The 18,227-nt window shown below is 37.4% G+C and overlaps 1 protein-coding gene across 2 annotated transcripts in view; it reads right to left on the bottom strand.

Annotated features, from left to right (window-relative positions):
* GLT1D1 (glycosyltransferase 1 domain containing 1) overlaps window positions 1-18,227 on the bottom strand; it is a 58,164-nt gene that overhangs the window by 21,815 nt on the left and 18,122 nt on the right. The window contains exons 5-9 of one of the 2 annotated variants that reach the window (XM_055795688.1): window positions 14,589-14,625; window positions 13,382-13,438; window positions 7,491-7,547; window positions 3,636-3,731; window positions 2,577-2,626 (exon numbers count right to left, since the gene is read on the bottom strand). In XM_055795688.1, the coding sequence (XP_055651663.1) occupies window positions 2,577-2,626; window positions 3,636-3,731; window positions 7,491-7,547; window positions 13,382-13,438; window positions 14,589-14,625 (297 nt within the window). The remainder of the gene's footprint in view (window positions 1-2,576; window positions 2,627-3,635; window positions 3,732-7,490; window positions 7,548-13,381; window positions 13,439-14,588; window positions 14,626-18,227) is intronic. The other variant, XM_055795689.1, reaches the window with a different exon arrangement.

The following is an 18,227-nucleotide window of genomic DNA, read 5'->3' as shown; positions in this document are numbered from 1 at the left end:
ACTGAACGAGAAAATAGAAAAATAGTCCTTATTTGCCCATTCAGATTCTATTTATTTTCTCATGAATCAGACTGCCTACAAGTTTTCAGGCTCATGTGAAGATGAATCAGAGATAAGACTTACAGAAGGAAACAAACACATCACCCAGATGAAACAGTGGAGCTTTTAGTAACCTTTTAGTATCAGCAAGAGTTTGCTTCATATGACACAGCTGCCTACTCACACCTATCCACTGGTGTAGATTAAGGCTATAGGCTGCCTTTTCAAGACTTCTGCTGCTATGGAGATCCATGTAACACAACTGATTTCTTTCTCAAAAGTCCTGCAATTAGTTTTGTTAGTTTGATGTAAAGTACGTCTCCCTGACGTAGGCACACACTAGAAGCAGAAGCAGCAGAACACTCCCTGCAGCCCCACCTGGTCCCTGTGCAGGGCTGTGGGAAGCTGTGGGAATGAACCTCACTTTGCACAGAATTAGGCACAGCGCTTTGGTGGCTCAGAGGCATCCTTCCCCCTCTCCCCATTTAACAGTGCAGTTGCTACTGTGAGGATCTGGCCCAGAGCAGACACTGTGCTAGCAAATATTTGGGTAGGGCACTGGTTAGACCGAGATGTGGGAAATATTCATCTTTCTCTCAGGGTTCTGAAAATAACCACCCATTTTGTAGTTTTGCATTTTCTCAGCACTGTACTTAACAGATATCATAAAAACATTTAGATGTTCATGGGTGGTTCGTTTCTAAAGGCCCCAGTTTCTGCAGGTGAAATCAGACAGATCTCTCAGTGGAAATAACTGGAAACACAGTAGATGCTCAAAGCTTTAAGAGACCATTAGAAAAGAAAGGACTGCCAGATAATTTATGCAACACTTTACTTCCTTTTAAGCACCCAGAACAGAGGACTTGGCTGCAGTGGGGAATGCTTCCCTCTTCAGAGAAGTTCAATCTTGTTATTTCCTCAAAAATCACGCTACTTGATTTAAAAATGATGGGGTGCAGTTGGGACTGTTCAATAGGTTTTTTTGCTTATATTCATGGTTCATGAGCCCACATTTTCAAAGCTTTCTCTACAACTAGAAGAATATTTCATAATAGCAATTGTGATAGTTTTGGTTTTAAACTCTGTCAGGAGCTGGTGCTTCATGAAAAGCAAACCATTGCTGAGAAACTCATGACAACATTTTGAGATGGCAGCCCAATGTTTTATCAAAAAGAGAGTCAGCAATCACAGAAGAGCTGCCATTTAACTGACTGACCCTGCTGTGAAAAGAAGAGAATCTGAAGTTGTAACTTCCAATTTGATATACAGGCTCTTTATGACTTAGCAGGGACAAAGTGAAATCTCACAATATTGGCTAGCACTTTTACAGAAATACATGTAATTAGTTTGGAAGGAATGATAACTGTAAGCTTTATCTGAGATGTGAACATGTAAGAACAACTCAGTTTCTGATTTTATTTATTTCAGTCAACACCACCCTCCTTCTCAGATGTCTGTATCCCAGGCTTTAGCGCACTCAGATTCTAAAAGTGAAACAGGCTTCACCCATTTTATTTGTCAGCTCAAGCTCTGTCCTTGCTGCCTGGTGTCAGACAGAAACCTAACACCATTTTGCACCTACTGGCAACTGTTAATTGTGTATAAATTGAGACTACCAGAAATAGCATCAAAATCTAAATGGAATGGAACAAAGACTCAATCCTCCACGTGAACATAACACATAAGAACAGGGATAACGAGCATCTCATATCACCTTCACAGTATTAAAAATCCTCATTAGCAATACCGGCTACAAATTCTCCTAGATGGCAACTGTTGCCTTTCAAAATATTTGATAGGCTCATTTATAAATTATTCATATTGAAATAGGCAATTCTAATATTTGATTTGTAGGAGTTTTAGAACTTTCTGATTCTCTACAAAATTTTGTACTATCCCACAGGTATAAAACCAGAAGCCAATATTAGAATCCAAATATTCTGATACTTACTACCTTCAAAAGTTCTTTCAGTAGTCAAATGAAACAATAAATGCTTTGTTCTAAGAGACATAATAGATTAATAGCATTATCAAGACAGAAAATTATAGTAATACAGCTTCAGATGCCCTTTATAAAACCAGCCCAAGCCTTCTAAAGAAAAAAAAAATCAGTATATGCAAAACCAATCTACAGTGGCAGTAAACTATTTTACTGCTATTGATAAGTCTGCATTAATAACAACCTAACTGGATAGAGATGGGCTACCTCAGTGCAGATCCTCTTAGAAAAACTCTTTGAGCTGCTTTCCCTTTGGCAAGGCAAAAGCAGAGCACATGCTGAGCGAGGCGACCTTTTAGCTGATAGCAGGACCCTGAACGGTGGAAGCCTGAGCACTGGAATCTCTTCCACTTCCACAGTTTAGACCTGTTGCAAACAGCCTTTACAATGGCCAGGTTTGTACCTTCTTATCGCTGCAACAGTTAGAAGTCCTCTGAGTTAGGTTCAGTAAGGGAAAGAATTATTGCGGTATCTCAGGTGCAAGTAAATGGAAGTATTTAGGAATAAACATACAAATAAAACTAAAACACTGACTTACTGCAGGTCCCATTATGCCCAGATGGACACTAGGATCCTTTCTGTGCCAATCTAAAACAAAAGAGGAACATATTTTTTATTAACAAAAAATATTAATTTTTAATTTATTTTTCTCTGAAATCAGTGTAAATAGCTGTATGAATAAAGATTAGGCAAATATTGTATTACTACTTAATAGACTGAATCTGTACCAGATTACACACTCAGCCCTCGCATTACTCCTCAGAAGTTAAATGATTAGCATATCTGAAAGTTAGTATTTAGCATTTCTGCTTCACGCAGATTCAAGGGTTATTTAACTAAGCTCAGATGTTAATTTTGAATCATCTCAAAAGAACAATGCTCTATATCACCCAGTGACTCTGGCCACTAAAGACAAAATTATTTGAATTTTTTCGTATGTAAAGGAACATGTGGAAGTAACTGCAACCATTGCAGTTAATACTTTAGTTACATGAACAAGAGAAAACTGCTGATCTCTCAATACCAGAATAGAACAACACCAGTTACTTGACTTTAATAAACTACATTTGTTACTAAGTGTCACAAGAAATACCTGAAACTTTTACAGACACAAGCAGAACCTGCCAAAACATTCACATCTGGGAGGAGGAGAAAATTTCAGCCTTGTTTACAGTGTTGAGCCATAAGGGTGGGTGGCAAAATTTGCTGGTATCTTCAACGATATTAATTAGCACACATGCAAATCAGTGTAACAGCCTCAGGACAGTAAGATAAAAAAGCTATTTTGAAGTAGGTGAACTCTTCTTTTGTCTTCCATTAATATTGTATGTAATAGTAGAACAGGTTTTCCAGCAAGTAAAATAAATGCTGCTTTGATTTTAATGCTCTGTTATTCCCAGCAGACCGGAAAAGATGCAGTACCGAAGTAATGCATTGAACAGATCAGTGGTTACATAAGCATCTCCTTTTTTAAATGTAGATATATTATGAAGTTTTCTGCAGTGAATGAAACAGCTTATGCCAAACTTACAAGCATCAAAAGAAAGGCATCTGAATCCAGTGACAAAACAAGGGTATTCAAACAGCTGGTACTCACCTGAAAACACATCTACTAAATACAGAGGGTCTTTGACTCTTCGAAGCCCGCATACCAAAAGAAACACATGTAAACTGCCTGTGTCTGTAGGAATGCCTGTAACACATAATTTTAAAAGTCTGAATGCAGATAAAAAAGCTGAACATGCCAAACTGTGTCATGAAAGAGCACATACAGTGGTAAAAGCAGCAATAGGGTGGATTCTGAAAAATTCTCACTATTGTCCCCTCTGTTTCTTGCTCTCGCATCAATCCTCAAACCAACACAGTGGAGAACATAACCGTGCACATCATTTAACGGGGCACAGGAGGTTACTTCCCGAGGCAGTGGCTGTACAGGATTTGGAGAAAAATCTGGTGGCCTGCATTCTTGAGCACCAGAAGTCAGCTTTGACTACTAGGCAACTACGCAAATCAGGGTGTTTCTCAGTATTTCCACCCATTAGAATAAATTTGCACCCACGCAATAACTCAACACCTATTTCAAGAATATCGTGAAGTTTAGTTAATCGATGGCTGTATGGATTAGAGCTCTTGATCTGACACTTTCTGTTATACAAGATCAGGTAAACATCCCATGGTTATCTATCCCTAATATGTCAGCAATGCTACAGAAGAGTTAACTAGAAGCTCAATTATTGCAAAGCATTTATTTTAACCTTATTGCTAAGCAACACAAATGAAAATTAAAAAAAAATTGGGAAAAAATCTCAACATGGGAGTTTTTAACATTGAAAATCTCTCTTGCAAATACACAGCAACAACCCATAAAACTAATTTTGTAGGCTACCTTAGAAAAAGAAGATCTGATGTATGACACTGCAGTTGCCATTGGCTTCTATGACAGCGCAGTTAATTCAGAATGTCGTTCTGGAGAAGGGTCACTATGTGACGTACTTTGGTAAAATGTGTTTATGATAAACCAACATAATTCACAAATTGCTGAATGAACACACATAACAACATAATTTAATAAACACTAGAGGAGTTGAAATGCTCTTACTTGATTTACTGTACTGAAAAATCTGTTTGCTGTCCTTCACCTATTTGTTGAGCTCATGGCAAGGGTGGATGACATGTATTAGCTGACGCTAGGCAGTTCAACAAGGAACAGCAGGCTCTTCAGCAGCAGCTGTCTGTGGGACATTAACGCACGGGTCCTGCACTGAGACTATGTCCCACAGCTACCAGGAGGGCCATGCCACACAGTCAGAATGACTCGGTGGGATTTATGACTGACAGAGGAAGGCACAGTGTGGTGGCACAGTGACCTGCTGCTGCTGAGCTCCCTTCTCTGAAGCTGCCTCCTCCTGCTTTTCCCTTCCACTCTCCAACACTTGCAGAAACAACTCAGCTGCTTATACAGCATCACTGAATTGCTGCAATTCGTAATTTCAGATCACTCAAACTAGGGACCAGCTTACGTTCACTCATGGCGTTGTATAACTTCAATATAACCCTTATAACAGGGTCTGCTCCAAGCCCTGGAAGAAATATGCCAGGAATAACTCCCCTCATGTCAAGGAACTGGATTAACATGAGCTCTGTATCCAACCTCTCTTTTGTGGGAGGGCGAGAATCAAAAAGAGTGGTCATTCACTACATACTCAAGCACTATTGCTTTTAAAATAAAATCCACTTCAGGGACTTTTAAATGCTCCCTGTCACAGGGTTCATTATTGTTAGTTTCACTTAACCTAAACAGCTCAAGTTGTCAAGAGTAGCTGCAGCAGACACGATAAGTAACATTTTACTGGTTACTGAATGAAGAAATAATTTATAATTTGTAATACACAAACATTTGGACTGAAAAAGCCATTATTCTGGTGCAATGGGCCATTAATACTGTTTGTTTTTAAGACATGCAGCAGTTGTTTCAATTCATGACAAACTCACACAAAACAAATTACTAGAAGACATCAGCAAAATTCAGATTGCGCATTTTAACTATTCATGTAGCACAAATGTTCATTTTAAATTATGAACTCCCACCTATCGATGTTCAGCTCTGGGCATTTTGAAACACACCTGAAGCTACCGCTGATCAGTCAGACAGCAGTGAGAAACCAGGTCTGCTGTCACTGAGGTAGAATTATTGCACTCTTGATGTGACAGTACCCTAACCAACATTAACTGTGCTTGAAATAACTGCTTTGTTTTACTTCTTAACATCTTTTTGTTTCTGTCTTACAGCTTTCTGTCTTTTCGTTTGATTTGATAAGGGTTTAGGGCGCTCCAAGGAACAGCCCCGTTCTGTGCGGTCCCGACTGCCGTTCTGCTCCCTGTCCAAAGGCCTTAACTCGAAAGAGAAATAAGCAACTGGCCACAGAGACAGTAATTCTGCTTTGTAATTTGCCATTCAGTTCCTGTGGTGTTTGAGTTTCTCTGGTCTTGAGTCTGAGACTCAACTGGTCTTGAGTTTCTCTCAAGAAACTCATCGATAATCATCTAATTATTTCACTACTGAGATTATGTAAAAAAATATCAATAGCCCACTTATTTGACCTTTATTATATGGAAAAGACATTCACAACCTTGATTTCTCACTGCAGACTATCCCCTCCATGCAATATTACAAAGCCCTACTTGTCTACCATGAAATTTTATGCACTTTTCTCTGAAACAGCAGATAATGGGGCACACTGGTCTACAGACTGGATCCTACATGGCATTTCGAAAAACTCATAGAAGGGCTAACCGAAAAAGGATTTGCCTCTGCCATTTGATTTAGTGAAGTGAGAATCAACTGCGGTTTTATTTTATTTTATGCTGTTGATCTTAGCCTCACCTAATCCATTTTTACAGGCAGACTTCTCCCACGGAATCCAATTAGAAGCATATAAAGACATTCCTGAGAAGACTGCATTACCGGCACATCACTGCCACTCTTTAGTGCTAGGGGCTTACTCATTGGCTGTCTACTTCAGATCAAATTTCAGCAACACTTGTGTATCTTTTTAGCTTTCTGATCATTCACTGAAAAAGGTTAAATCCACACATCAAGATAATGCCTGCATCAGTGTTTTCGCACTTGTTGCTTTCTCAAGCCTTGCCAGCGCTCCTGCTGTGGAAAAAAACCCCACAGAACAGTAGCCATTTGTACAAGAAAGCAATCATTTTAGTATGCTTTATACTCACAAGAACACTGAAAAGGGGGAACATATCAAAAAGATAACTGCAATAGCTGTCTTTACTGGCTACTACCATCAGCTGGGTGAAACCTGGTATTTGAAAGAAGACTTTTTTTTTTTCCTTGAGCTTAAACAAGACTTGCATTATGTGAACGTTTGCTATCATTCTGTCTTTCCCAGATAGGCTACTTAATCTGTAATAAGATGCTCCCACCTCATGTGATTCAGTTCTGAAATGGAAATACACCAGTATGGCACAATCAACTGATTTGCTCTTTTGATACATTCATTGTGTCACTATCTTGTTTGAATGACATGCAAACACCCAGATAACAAAAAAATATTTGTGCTTGTTTCCCCCCATTCTTGTTAGTGTTACAAAAGCAAAGATTTGAAACAGCACACTGTGCTTCATTATCTCTTAGCTCATGCATCCTCCTGTTTGCTTCACAAAGAAAAGAGAGAATGGAAAGATTTGTACCTAATCACTGGCAATAAAAAAAACCCAAAACAACCAACACCACAACAAACCAGTCTGCACGGTATATGTTTTCCAGCCATTCTTCAGAACCACTATAACCTAAATGCAAGTCAAGTCTTCCCACTGTAACCGACGTCGCCTTCAGTGTCAAAAACTATTGCTCAATGTCAGTAAGATGCTCCTTTAAGCATGCTTTGTCAGTATTTGTCTGCAGCTGCAGTCTGATCTGTTACATCGGCTTTACCTATAACACCAGCCGCGCACCGGCCACAGCCGCTCCTGAGCCTGCTTAGCAGGTCACCTGTGGAGCAAGATGTGAGAGGTCAGAACAAGAACAGTGGTTGATAGGATTAGGAAAACTCACTCCCCTCATCAGCTAGATGGCATGCTGTCCTGGTACGCCACACAGGACCACGGGGACCACAGATGAACTGCAGGTGAACAGAAATGAGACAGACACAGTGAAGATTAAGCTTGCCATGGAACTCCCCCAGTCATGCAACTCCTTTTTGATGAGGGAGCAGAGGCAGTATTATGCTGCTCAAAATTTAAACGCAGCAAAGCACTAGCATTTAAAATGTCAGAGTGGAATGGCATGATCAAAAGGGTATCCAACTGCTGTGCCAGTGTGTTTGTTGATAGCACTGGAACCTAGCACATAACGTACTGGCTAATAGATGAAATGTGATTAATACTGAGGATTCATGTTCTGCAGCTGGCTATGATTCCAAGTCATAGCATGGCCTAGAGGAAGTGAGACAAATTACACTTCCATCTAGACTTACCCATCCATCTGCAAGCAGGTTTAATAATTGCTTGATATGAAGCAATAGCACTGGGTTTAACTCCTGGTAAACTGTTTGGAGATCTTCAGTTGCAAGACAGAATGAAAGAATGGAGTGGAAAATATTTTCATAATGCAGCACTGGAAATAAGCAGGTTATTATTTAAGATTTCATTGGCTCCTAGTTTGTTCTATACCTGAAACTGTATAACTGTCACATCAACTCTTTTACTATTATGACACACTACAATAGTTCACACTTCGGCCTTTATAAAAATCTGTACTTAGATGCGAGGATAGCAAAACATGAAGAGAGGCAGCTAACACAAAATCCTACATCATTCCTGAAACATTAGTAAAGACATTGTTTTTCTAAGAAAGGCAAGAATAAGTAGAAGTGTTATCTAAACAGATTTGGAAAGAGCAGATTTATTTAGCTCCATCCCTCTAGGTACTAGCAGGAAAAAAATGTAATGATCATTGATGTACAGTAAAGATAAATACATTACTGCAAATCTTTAATCTTACTGAAAAGTTGCTGGCCTCTAAGTGAATGAGTAATATCAAGCATTAGCTTGCTGAGAGGTAAAGAAGCCATTTGAGAACATCTGAAGTAAGCAATTTTCTCACCACTTGTTCAAAAAAAGAAAATAAAAATACTATTCTTATTTAGAATTCTTTACTGTGCTTTTATAAGGTGTTTTTGAAATCTCTGGAGAGGAGAAAAATATAAAAAGGGAAAATGTGATTTTTTTTATTCAAAGTTATCATTTTGGCCCTGAACCAACAATCTCACAAAGCCTAAGTTCTTAAAATGTGTTCACTCCTTTATGACTTAAAATCCAATTTGTACTAGAAATTAAATATATTTTATCAAGTATATAAATATTGGACTTAGAGTTTATAATGTAGGATACAAAGATTGCCCAGTAATATAAAAAAAACAGTCCACAGTCGAAACATTTCTTATTATTATTAGGTCAAGGATGATAAAATATTTTAAGATTAATTTTCCAACCCCTGAACAGACCTTTAGAGAACAATACTAAGTCCGTATTATTTGGGCTTAGTCATCCATTTTTGGTGTTGTTCAGAAACAAAATCTAAGCCATGACAAGATGGTGAGGGTGGGTAACCTTTCCGATCTTCCTTCCAGTCCACTTTGAACCACAGCAGGTCTTTCACTCCTCTTGAAAATTATTCATCTATCCATCTCCTATGCTCCTGAAAACATGAACTGATCTCTTACAAAAGGACATCCATAGGACTGCAAAGAGATTTCAGTCTTTAAAATGGTTATTTTATTTTCTTGAGTTTGAAATGTTAGACAAATATTTCCAACTCTGGAATTTAGTTTTGATACACTAAATCCTGCAATTTGTAGTTACTCAGTACATTCCCCTCCCTACACACAGCAGAAATACCATACATTAGCTCTTTTAGTCTCTTAGCACCAAGAGTTTGATTTTGTGTCTTTCACAAGTCAACTATTAAACACAAACTGCTCAGACCAGCCAAGTTTTCCTGTTTGTGTGACATGGTGGTGTCCTACTGCAGCACAGCTTCAACATGCCATCCTTCTTTATCCTGACTCTGCAGTTCCTTTCACTGAAGTCATTGGTGACACCAAAATTTGGCAATTATTAGCCCAACTAGGTCTTATTTCAGCAACATACTTAACAACCTGCAGATGTCAAATATTTATTACTGGTTAATGAAGTTGAGCTTTTATTTTACAAAGCGATTTGTTTCTTCGAAATTAAGGGGAACTGGAGTTAAGAACTGTATTCAAAGTGTTTATACTGCTATTCACGTTCAATAGTGAATAATTGCTGGAGTTGCTGATATGCTTGTGAAGACAACACAAGTTAAACGAACTTGTAACTTCCAAGGACAGGCTACTAATCCAGAAAAATTGGGATGCTAAATTCTCCAGCAATACTCTTTTCCCCTGTTTCTCATTATTCCTAACAGATCAGACAACAAAAATGCTCTATGCTTTCAGATCTGTTGGGGAACACAGAACTGCTGCTATTGTATCATTATTTCTACAGTCACCTGCACAAACTTTTACTATTTAATTTTTCTTATGTGGGTCTTTTTTTCCAGCATAGCTTCAGCAAAATAGAATGCCTCTGTAAACCCTGTCTGTGTCATGACAGGTTATGTAAACTTTTCAAGCTCTGAAAATAGCCATGCTATGAAGCAGAAATTATCTGAGAGTAAAAAAAAATCAAAATACAAAAGTACATTGCATATATTTTTTGATAGTGCAAGAAGAATCTGATCCTATGATTTGATGTCACCTTCCAGGAAAGCAGTTTTTAGTCTTATCTGTTGGGTAAATGAGCTTTCTCAGGTCGTTAGTATAGACTTAGTTATCTACATCTTCTAATCACATGATGTCTATGTGTTTATTAGGATCTACATCTTCAAAGCTTCAGCCACTTTCCACTGAAATCAAAAGGAGCCTTTCATCATGGTATGATGACATCAAGTTTGTCTGTGATCTTAAGTAGCTATGCTCCACCCTTGAGCTAAATCGTTAGAGATCAGTCTCAGTTTTTGCATTTACTTAGACTGTCTTGTGATTTCCTGTCAAGCAATTTACAGCAAAAGCTTGAACTTCCAGGGTCTCTCCCAAGTCTATAGATAGGCATCTAATATTGATAAAAACCCTGATTATGTTGTATATAGATTCCTGTACTATAAGGTCAGGGAATGACATTTTGATCATCTGGTCTGACCTCCAGACTGACACTGGCTGTAATACTCTCCTAAACAGTCTGAGTTACTAAATATACCGAAAGCATTGTCTTCTTGAAGTCTGTGTGGAAATCTCCACTTGGTTCAGGTTTCTTGTTTAACTACTGTTACTTACAGTCTGTCATCCTACATAAGACAAACTGTGAAGCTGACTGTTCACCAGAATGCAAATTAACTTTAAAAAGTTCTTTTTTTGGTAGATTTAGCCAATAAATGTTTTAACAGCCAGCCACTGAAAATACTGCAGCTAGGAGCTAGCACACTAACACTACACAAATATCACCTCTGCAACTCTCAGTTTTGCTGCTAAGACTATGAAAAAAATTCTAATTCCATGATTTTTGTACTGAGATTGTATTGCACCCATAATAACAACAACAAAAGACCTTTTACAGCACTGCTTCAGTTTGTATTAGGCAACTGCTGCTTATGGACAGATGGCTGGATGGATGCCCCATCCCTGGAAGGGTTCAAGGCCAGATCCTGGTCTAGTGGAAGGTGTCCCTTGGCAGGGGGGTTGGAACTTTCAGGTCCCTTCCAACTCAAACCGTTCTGTGAGTCTATGTTAGCAACCCAAACTATCAAATGAAATGCACAAACGAAAGGTACAAAAAGGTGGGATTCTTCAGCTTTTGGTTTAGTACCATTCACATTTCGGGGCTGGGGTGGGTGGAAGTCTCCCACAGTAAAATGTATTCCATGAATTCTGCCACTCACTTAAATCTACAATTAAATTATTTTTGCAGCTATTATACTACTTGAAGAGAATGTACTGGTGTTATATTAAACAAAAGTCAAATGTTAAGGCTTTTCTATAACTGACAAAAAATCAGTTCAAAGAATATTCATAAGAAGTCTGTTCCATGAAAAAAAGTCTTGAAATATTCTGAAGAGCCTATTTCATTTTAAAGAATAACTTGACAACGTATGGCCTGATCACCAAGGATGTTTAACACTGATGCCTCAAATGTATTATAATCTGCATTGCAGGGCACGTGCTGTTTCTTTACATTCAGTCCTGGGAATCCTGAATTTGACAAACGTTCAAGGATACTGAAACAGATGCAAGCAAGAGTTATCCGGAGAAATACTTGCCACAAAGATATGCTTTTAGATATAACATAGAACTTCATGAAAAAAGTCCTTGAATTAAAAAGAAAGATCATAAATGCTATGAGGTGAACAAGATTGGACAGCTTTATCTGCATAAAAGCTAGAGATCCTTTAAAGTGCACTTCATTGTGCAAGCCTATACTATCAAAATCATATTCTTCTGAGCAAAACTGCCTTCTGTTTTTGAGTTTTCTACTAATTGCTCCACGTTTAGTAGAATTTTAAATGCTGTGAAACTGCAAATCCCCAGAAAAGCGATTCAGTGGGAACTCCTAATTAGTCTGTGGTAAGTGCAAAGGTATGGCCAAAAAACCCGCCTCCATGTGCAGTATTAAAAAAGTGGAAATTGTAGGCTGCCACCAGAGATGGACACAGAGACAAAACTGATAAGATAAATGAGATGAAACAGTCATAAAAACCAATACTGAATAATCTGATGCCAGCTTTCAAGTTATTATTTAAAAGGCACAGATGTTAGAGTCACATTTTAGTTTGCTGTTCATGTACATACTGAATTATTTTGCACTTTTGCATTAGTACACATTAGGCAAAAAACTGTCTCTAATATATTAGATGAAATGCACTTTAGGGGGAGCTTTCCCCCCTTCAATCTGTTGACTGCTCTTTTAATCATAAAACGCTTGGGCATGAGATCCAATCAACACTAAGGCTGCGCTAGCAAGTGACAAATCATCTCACTTCAGAAAATTATTAATCTTAGTGGCGCTGTGCTTGTGTGCTGTGATTTACTGAGAACAAAATAACCTCACAATGCTCAATTTAAAATTGGATACCGGTTTTGAATAATGGCACACATTTACTGATGTGATAAAGCAATTGACTAGTGAGGATTCATTTGTTACAGGGGAAAAGCTGTACTATCAGAGATCAGATTGATGAATATAATATTGAAATATTTTTAGCACAGTAAAATGCCTACAAATTCTTCTTTTGGGGAAAGGCAGCTGGAGCAATTAAAGCCTTGCCAAGATCAGGTGACTTTAAATTAGGTCATCTGCCTTACATGCCATTACTTTACCAAAAACAGTGACAGGCTCTACATCAAGGCCAAATAATAAAACATCAACACATTATTTCCCTTCTTCACCTCACCTGCTTTCCTGCAAAAGATGTCCATGGTTTCTATTGCACAGCTGTAAAGCACAGCATGCTCGGGTATTGCTGCTTCAGCCTAACCTACCCTCTAAGGGACACCGACCCACATGTCACAACCATTTTATCTTTTGGTGAAATTCAGCCCTGGACAGACCAGAAGTCTGGAGGCAGCCTGCGTAGTTACTAACCAGACTAATCTGATCTATATTCTGCCTGAATCTAATATTACAGTTTTCCATTTTTCATATAATTAATTGTATTACATAATAAGTTATAATCTTTACATTATAAATTTCTCTCATCATTGACATCTACTAAGAATAAGCGTAGTGAATACAGAAAAAAGTGAGTTTTACCTGCATTCTGTAGAAATCTATACCAGTCAAATGTTTCACTGGGTGTAGTCTTAATTCCTGTGTTGAAAAGAAAGAGAAACATAACACATTTGATTCATCCCATATTTGATTGCCCTAAGAAAAGAGTATTTTTGTCAAGCACACTGAATTCATATACAGCTGTTCCCATCTCAAGCTCTTCTCGTCCCAACCATATCAGGTTGTCTGCACAATCCTTCCACACCCATCAGATTGAAATTCAATTGAAAGTTCTGCACAATCACACAGTGTGTGAACTTCTTTAGCAACCCTGGGAATTCAGATCAGTTACACCATGCTGAAATTGGCCTTTTAAAATCTACACACGAGGTAATATTTGAGCAAGCACATTTTTCCAAAACAGATACAAGTCAGCTAAGACTCAATCCTTAATGTAAAAGAAAGTAAATGCAATTTATATCAAAATTAAACATTAATCTAAACTGAATATCAATTTATTTGTTTTCCCTTATGTTAAAGACTAATTATTTTACTAATGGAACTATTTTATTAATGTATTTAATCTCTTAGTTAACTATTACCTCACAAAGGGCTTAAATATACACTAAATATGGGCTAAATAAACCTCACAATGAATTACTTCAACATAGCAGTTTTGAAAATAATTTTACTTCCTTTGAAAGTGAAATACATGCAACAGAATGAGGTTTGGAGTCTGCAGAGAGTTATTTTTAGATAAATAAAATCAGGAGCTGTAGCTTAAGTAATCACATCTAAAATGCTGAGGTTGGCATTCCCTAGACTACTCACTTAAGTAATACACTTTGGATTAGATACTTGTTGGATGTCATTAATCTGGGAAGTCAAAGCATTTAAAGGAATTTGGAGTGTCAGAGAATAATCAGTCAGCATCAAAATTTCCATTTTGCATTGAAAGCTCAGTGTTTCCATAGGTGTTACCTTACCTTTCAGGTTCCTACTGTAACATCTGCAAAAACTTTTTTTAAAAGCACAAAATGAGTTGAAAATTTAGGCTAAGAGACTGAAGTACTGCCTCAATTAATGTCAACAGCAAAAAACTCAGTTTCTGTGGAGCCAAGACTTCAAACCCCATAGCCATTTAAGCGAAGTATTACTGGGTCAAAGAAGGTAGATACATAAACACACAAGTACTAAACACATGATTCAAATAAACTGAATGCCTTAATGGATATTTCAAAACTCTCACCTTGAGTTTGGACATATATTTTCTTTCTTGCATCTGGCTTTAAAGAAAAGGAGAAGAAAAGTAACTTTCGTGGTTCACCATAAAAGACCTGTTCAATCATAAAAAAAACCCAGACAATATAATAAAATGCACATTGGCATGATTTTGACTATTAAAAAATCAAAATGGACTATTAGATGCATTTAAGTAACATCAAAACCCGACAGCATGGTAAATTACATTCACTATGAGCACGTACTGCATCAATGAATTTTGCATTGTCAGTTTTGCAATTAACACTATTACCAAGTTAGTACAAATGTATTTTTTAGTTTATGTATGTATTCTTTGTTACAATCATTAACTTGTTTATTGCATAGAGAAAATATTTTCCTAGAATAGAAAGATTTTCCCCTACAGAACAGCCCTTGTGCCCAAAAAATTTTAGTCCTGAAAGAAAAATCATAGCTGGTTTCGAAACCACATTCTAAATTTATGTATAATAGAATTGTTACACACATCAGGCATGAAACAAACACCATTTACCTCTAACCTTTTAAAAAACTGCTGTCAAATATATCTAGACTTGTCCATACAGGAAAACTGGCCAGTAGTAGTAATTGCAGAATATTCTCAAATAAAAATTGCACAAGAAATTATTTTAAAATAGCTATAGTATAAAAGATAATTACTACACGACCAAAGTTATTCCTGAAGTGCTACTATGCTAATTATTTAATTTAGGCTAGTAAATAAGCAAGTTGCTATTTAAATATCTTTCTATAACTCCAACAATGAATTTGTGAAATACATTTTTTTCACAAAAACATCAAAATATTCATGGAATCTTTCCACACTGAACAAAACCCAAACCCAACACTCCTGCAAACAGAGTTTCTTGAGCTCAAAGTATTTGCAAAGCTTTGTGTTCAGCCAGTCCCTACCTGTTCTAAAAGCACTGGTTGCAATGCCTGTAGAGTCAGGTAAGGAAGGTGTTACTCAACTGGTGTAATCTCCAAGAGATTTGCTCAATATAACCATAAATGTTTCAGTTTGAAATTACATTCTTTCAAGAACTTCAGCTAATGCTATTGCTTAATTTAACATCATAGCATCAGGAAACTAACAACCTTCTTTAGAGCACCAGCCTTTGCTATCTTGAGCATAAATCCTGCCTCCTTTTGGGTGCCAATTTCATTGTGTAGGCACAGGCATAGCAGGCTGCAGCTCTCCCAGTCACTGACTATTTGCCTGCCATGGCTCTTTCTAAAGTGCAGATGGAAAAAGGACTATGAGGTTGCCCCTCCAACCATTCCACTTTCAAATGGTGGAATATACTGGTGATACACCACTGAACTCATCAAGCTAAACACTGGTATACACGTTTGCCTCTTAATGTGGAAAGTTGTTGGAATAACATAGCCAGAGTTAACCAAGGCAGAGCACCGCGCATGGCAGTGCATCATGTCAAGCTGCACTTTAGTCCTCCCTTCTCCTCTCCCACCCCACACCATCCTTAACAGATTCACCTGCAGGGCAATGACTTGAAGGCAGGAAGAGAACTTGTATTAGAAGACCAAGAATTAATGTAGAAACAAACTATTAAGCAATCAATTCCTGAACCAGTCAGCTCAGGAAATAAGAAGCCAAGGAAGCAATTTATTTTTTTTTTTTAAACTTGCAAACATTTTGGTTTTCCCCTATCGCTCCTATGTGATTGCCCTTCCAGTCCACTGCCCAGTCATAAGTATTTTAGTTATTAAAAATGAACTGGTAAAAGAAATGGACAGAAAAGAGGTCATAAGAAAAGTGAATAGTCATCAACAACATCCCTGCTGTTCACAGATGGGAAGGAGGCGGTTTCTGAGAATCAAGCGTGAATTAACTAAGTCACAAAAGCTATGTGAACAAGCAGTAAATCCACACATAAACTAAGAGACAACTAAGAATATTCTATGGACTTTATCTTCCAAAAGCTATATGAACGTTTGTGTTCAAAGCATTTAAAAATAAGAAAAAAATGGTTGAATAGGTTATTTTATTACTTACCTTTTCTTGATCCTTCTCTTACCTATGAATAAGTAGCATTTTAAATTATATTGGATCTTCCAATCCTTAAAAAAGCCTTGCAAACAATGGAGACAGCATTGCAAGCTGGAGGCCAACCTTAGAATTTAAATTTTCAGTACAAGTAGGATAGCTGAAATTCATTGCTAGGACTTAGACGCAGCAAAACAGAAGGTGGAAAAAAGCAGATGGGGCAGAAAGCAGCTTAAGCCAGCCTTGCCTCCCCCGCTGAGATGCTGCACAGCTCTGCCTCAGACTCTGGTGGGTGAAGATAGGCTTTTAGTTCCCTAAACCCCCTAAGTTTCAAAAATAAGCTCAAGTTAGGTATCTGGTTTCATGCTCTGCTGCATCTCTAATGGCTTATGGTGAGTAAAGATAATCCCGCCAGGGCTTGGATCATCAAGGAGAAAGTAGCAGAAATACAATGTAACAGAGCATACAGATGTATTCACATTTTATAGATCAATTTTCCTGTTACGTTCTTTATTTTAAAGAGAGAGTCTTCAGGAGAATGGAAGAATAAAATTGAATGTTAATAAAACGATCTTAGGTAATTCTTATGCACCAGTTTTACACTACTGAAGTAAAACTCTGACTGTACGCACAAGATCTTTTACAGCACTTCAAACTCACTTGGAATACAGATGATTACAAATGCTGTATTATGTATTTCATAATTAAAGATAATTTATCCAATGTAATAGAAAATACTTTTGCCGGAACACACAGCCCTTGAGCACAGTGCAATTGCTTACATGGTCATAATTTAAATTCTTAATTGACTGTAACTAATAAAGCACACAGAGGAATAATGACTTTCACATTACTGTGAGTTAATATGTACAAAGCGTTAATATTCTGTGACCTAGGTATGGAAAGATGTATCTATATTCTTCACTGTTTGAACATGAATGTGTGGCATTTGCTCTCACCCTTTACATGAAGATACATCTAGAAAAAGAACTCAAACCCCCAGCATCTAAGATACAGGTCAGCAGGTGGTATTTCAGTTTAGGACTTGACAGACTTGCCTCCAACTCCCTGTCTGCCCTAGACCTTCTCCAAAACACCAAGTGAGTCTCATAGGCCTGAAGCACAATGGTGTTTATGCAAAATCAATCAAAGTTCAGTACTAAAAAACATTTGAAGTGCTGATTTCAAAAGGATTTCAAAGTTCAAGTTTGTTTCTCCTCCTTATACTCTATTACTTTTGCATTTTTCTTGCATAAGATCTATTACAGGAGCTGTGCCCTCTCATGTTTACTACAATGAACTTCATTATGGGTAGCTATTAAAAACAAGTTATATTTGTAATGTAAAATCCAGATCCTATGTCTGCTCATGTATCCTTTTAATGCAAATAGATTAAAAAAAAATCAATTCATGCTGAAACAAAGTATTGAATATTAAATTGTTCTGTTGTGCAAGCTCCATTCTGATTTTTTTTTCTTAGGTGAGGGTGTATTAATGATTATATTATAATGCAAATCAAAACTGGAAAGATACAAAGCAGTTTCTACTTTTTGCATTTACTGTTCAGCTTCAGCTGATGTTTTACAAGATGAGGTGAGTGAAGCTAACAGCTCGCTGCAG

This window comes from Falco peregrinus, chromosome 2, assembly GCF_023634155.1.
Source record: "Falco peregrinus isolate bFalPer1 chromosome 2, bFalPer1.pri, whole genome shotgun sequence".
In the NCBI taxonomy this organism is placed as follows: domain Eukaryota; kingdom Metazoa; phylum Chordata; class Aves; order Falconiformes; family Falconidae; genus Falco; species Falco peregrinus.
Note: the sequence above shows the minus strand (reverse complement) of the source record. Positions and strands in the feature narration are given on the sequence as shown.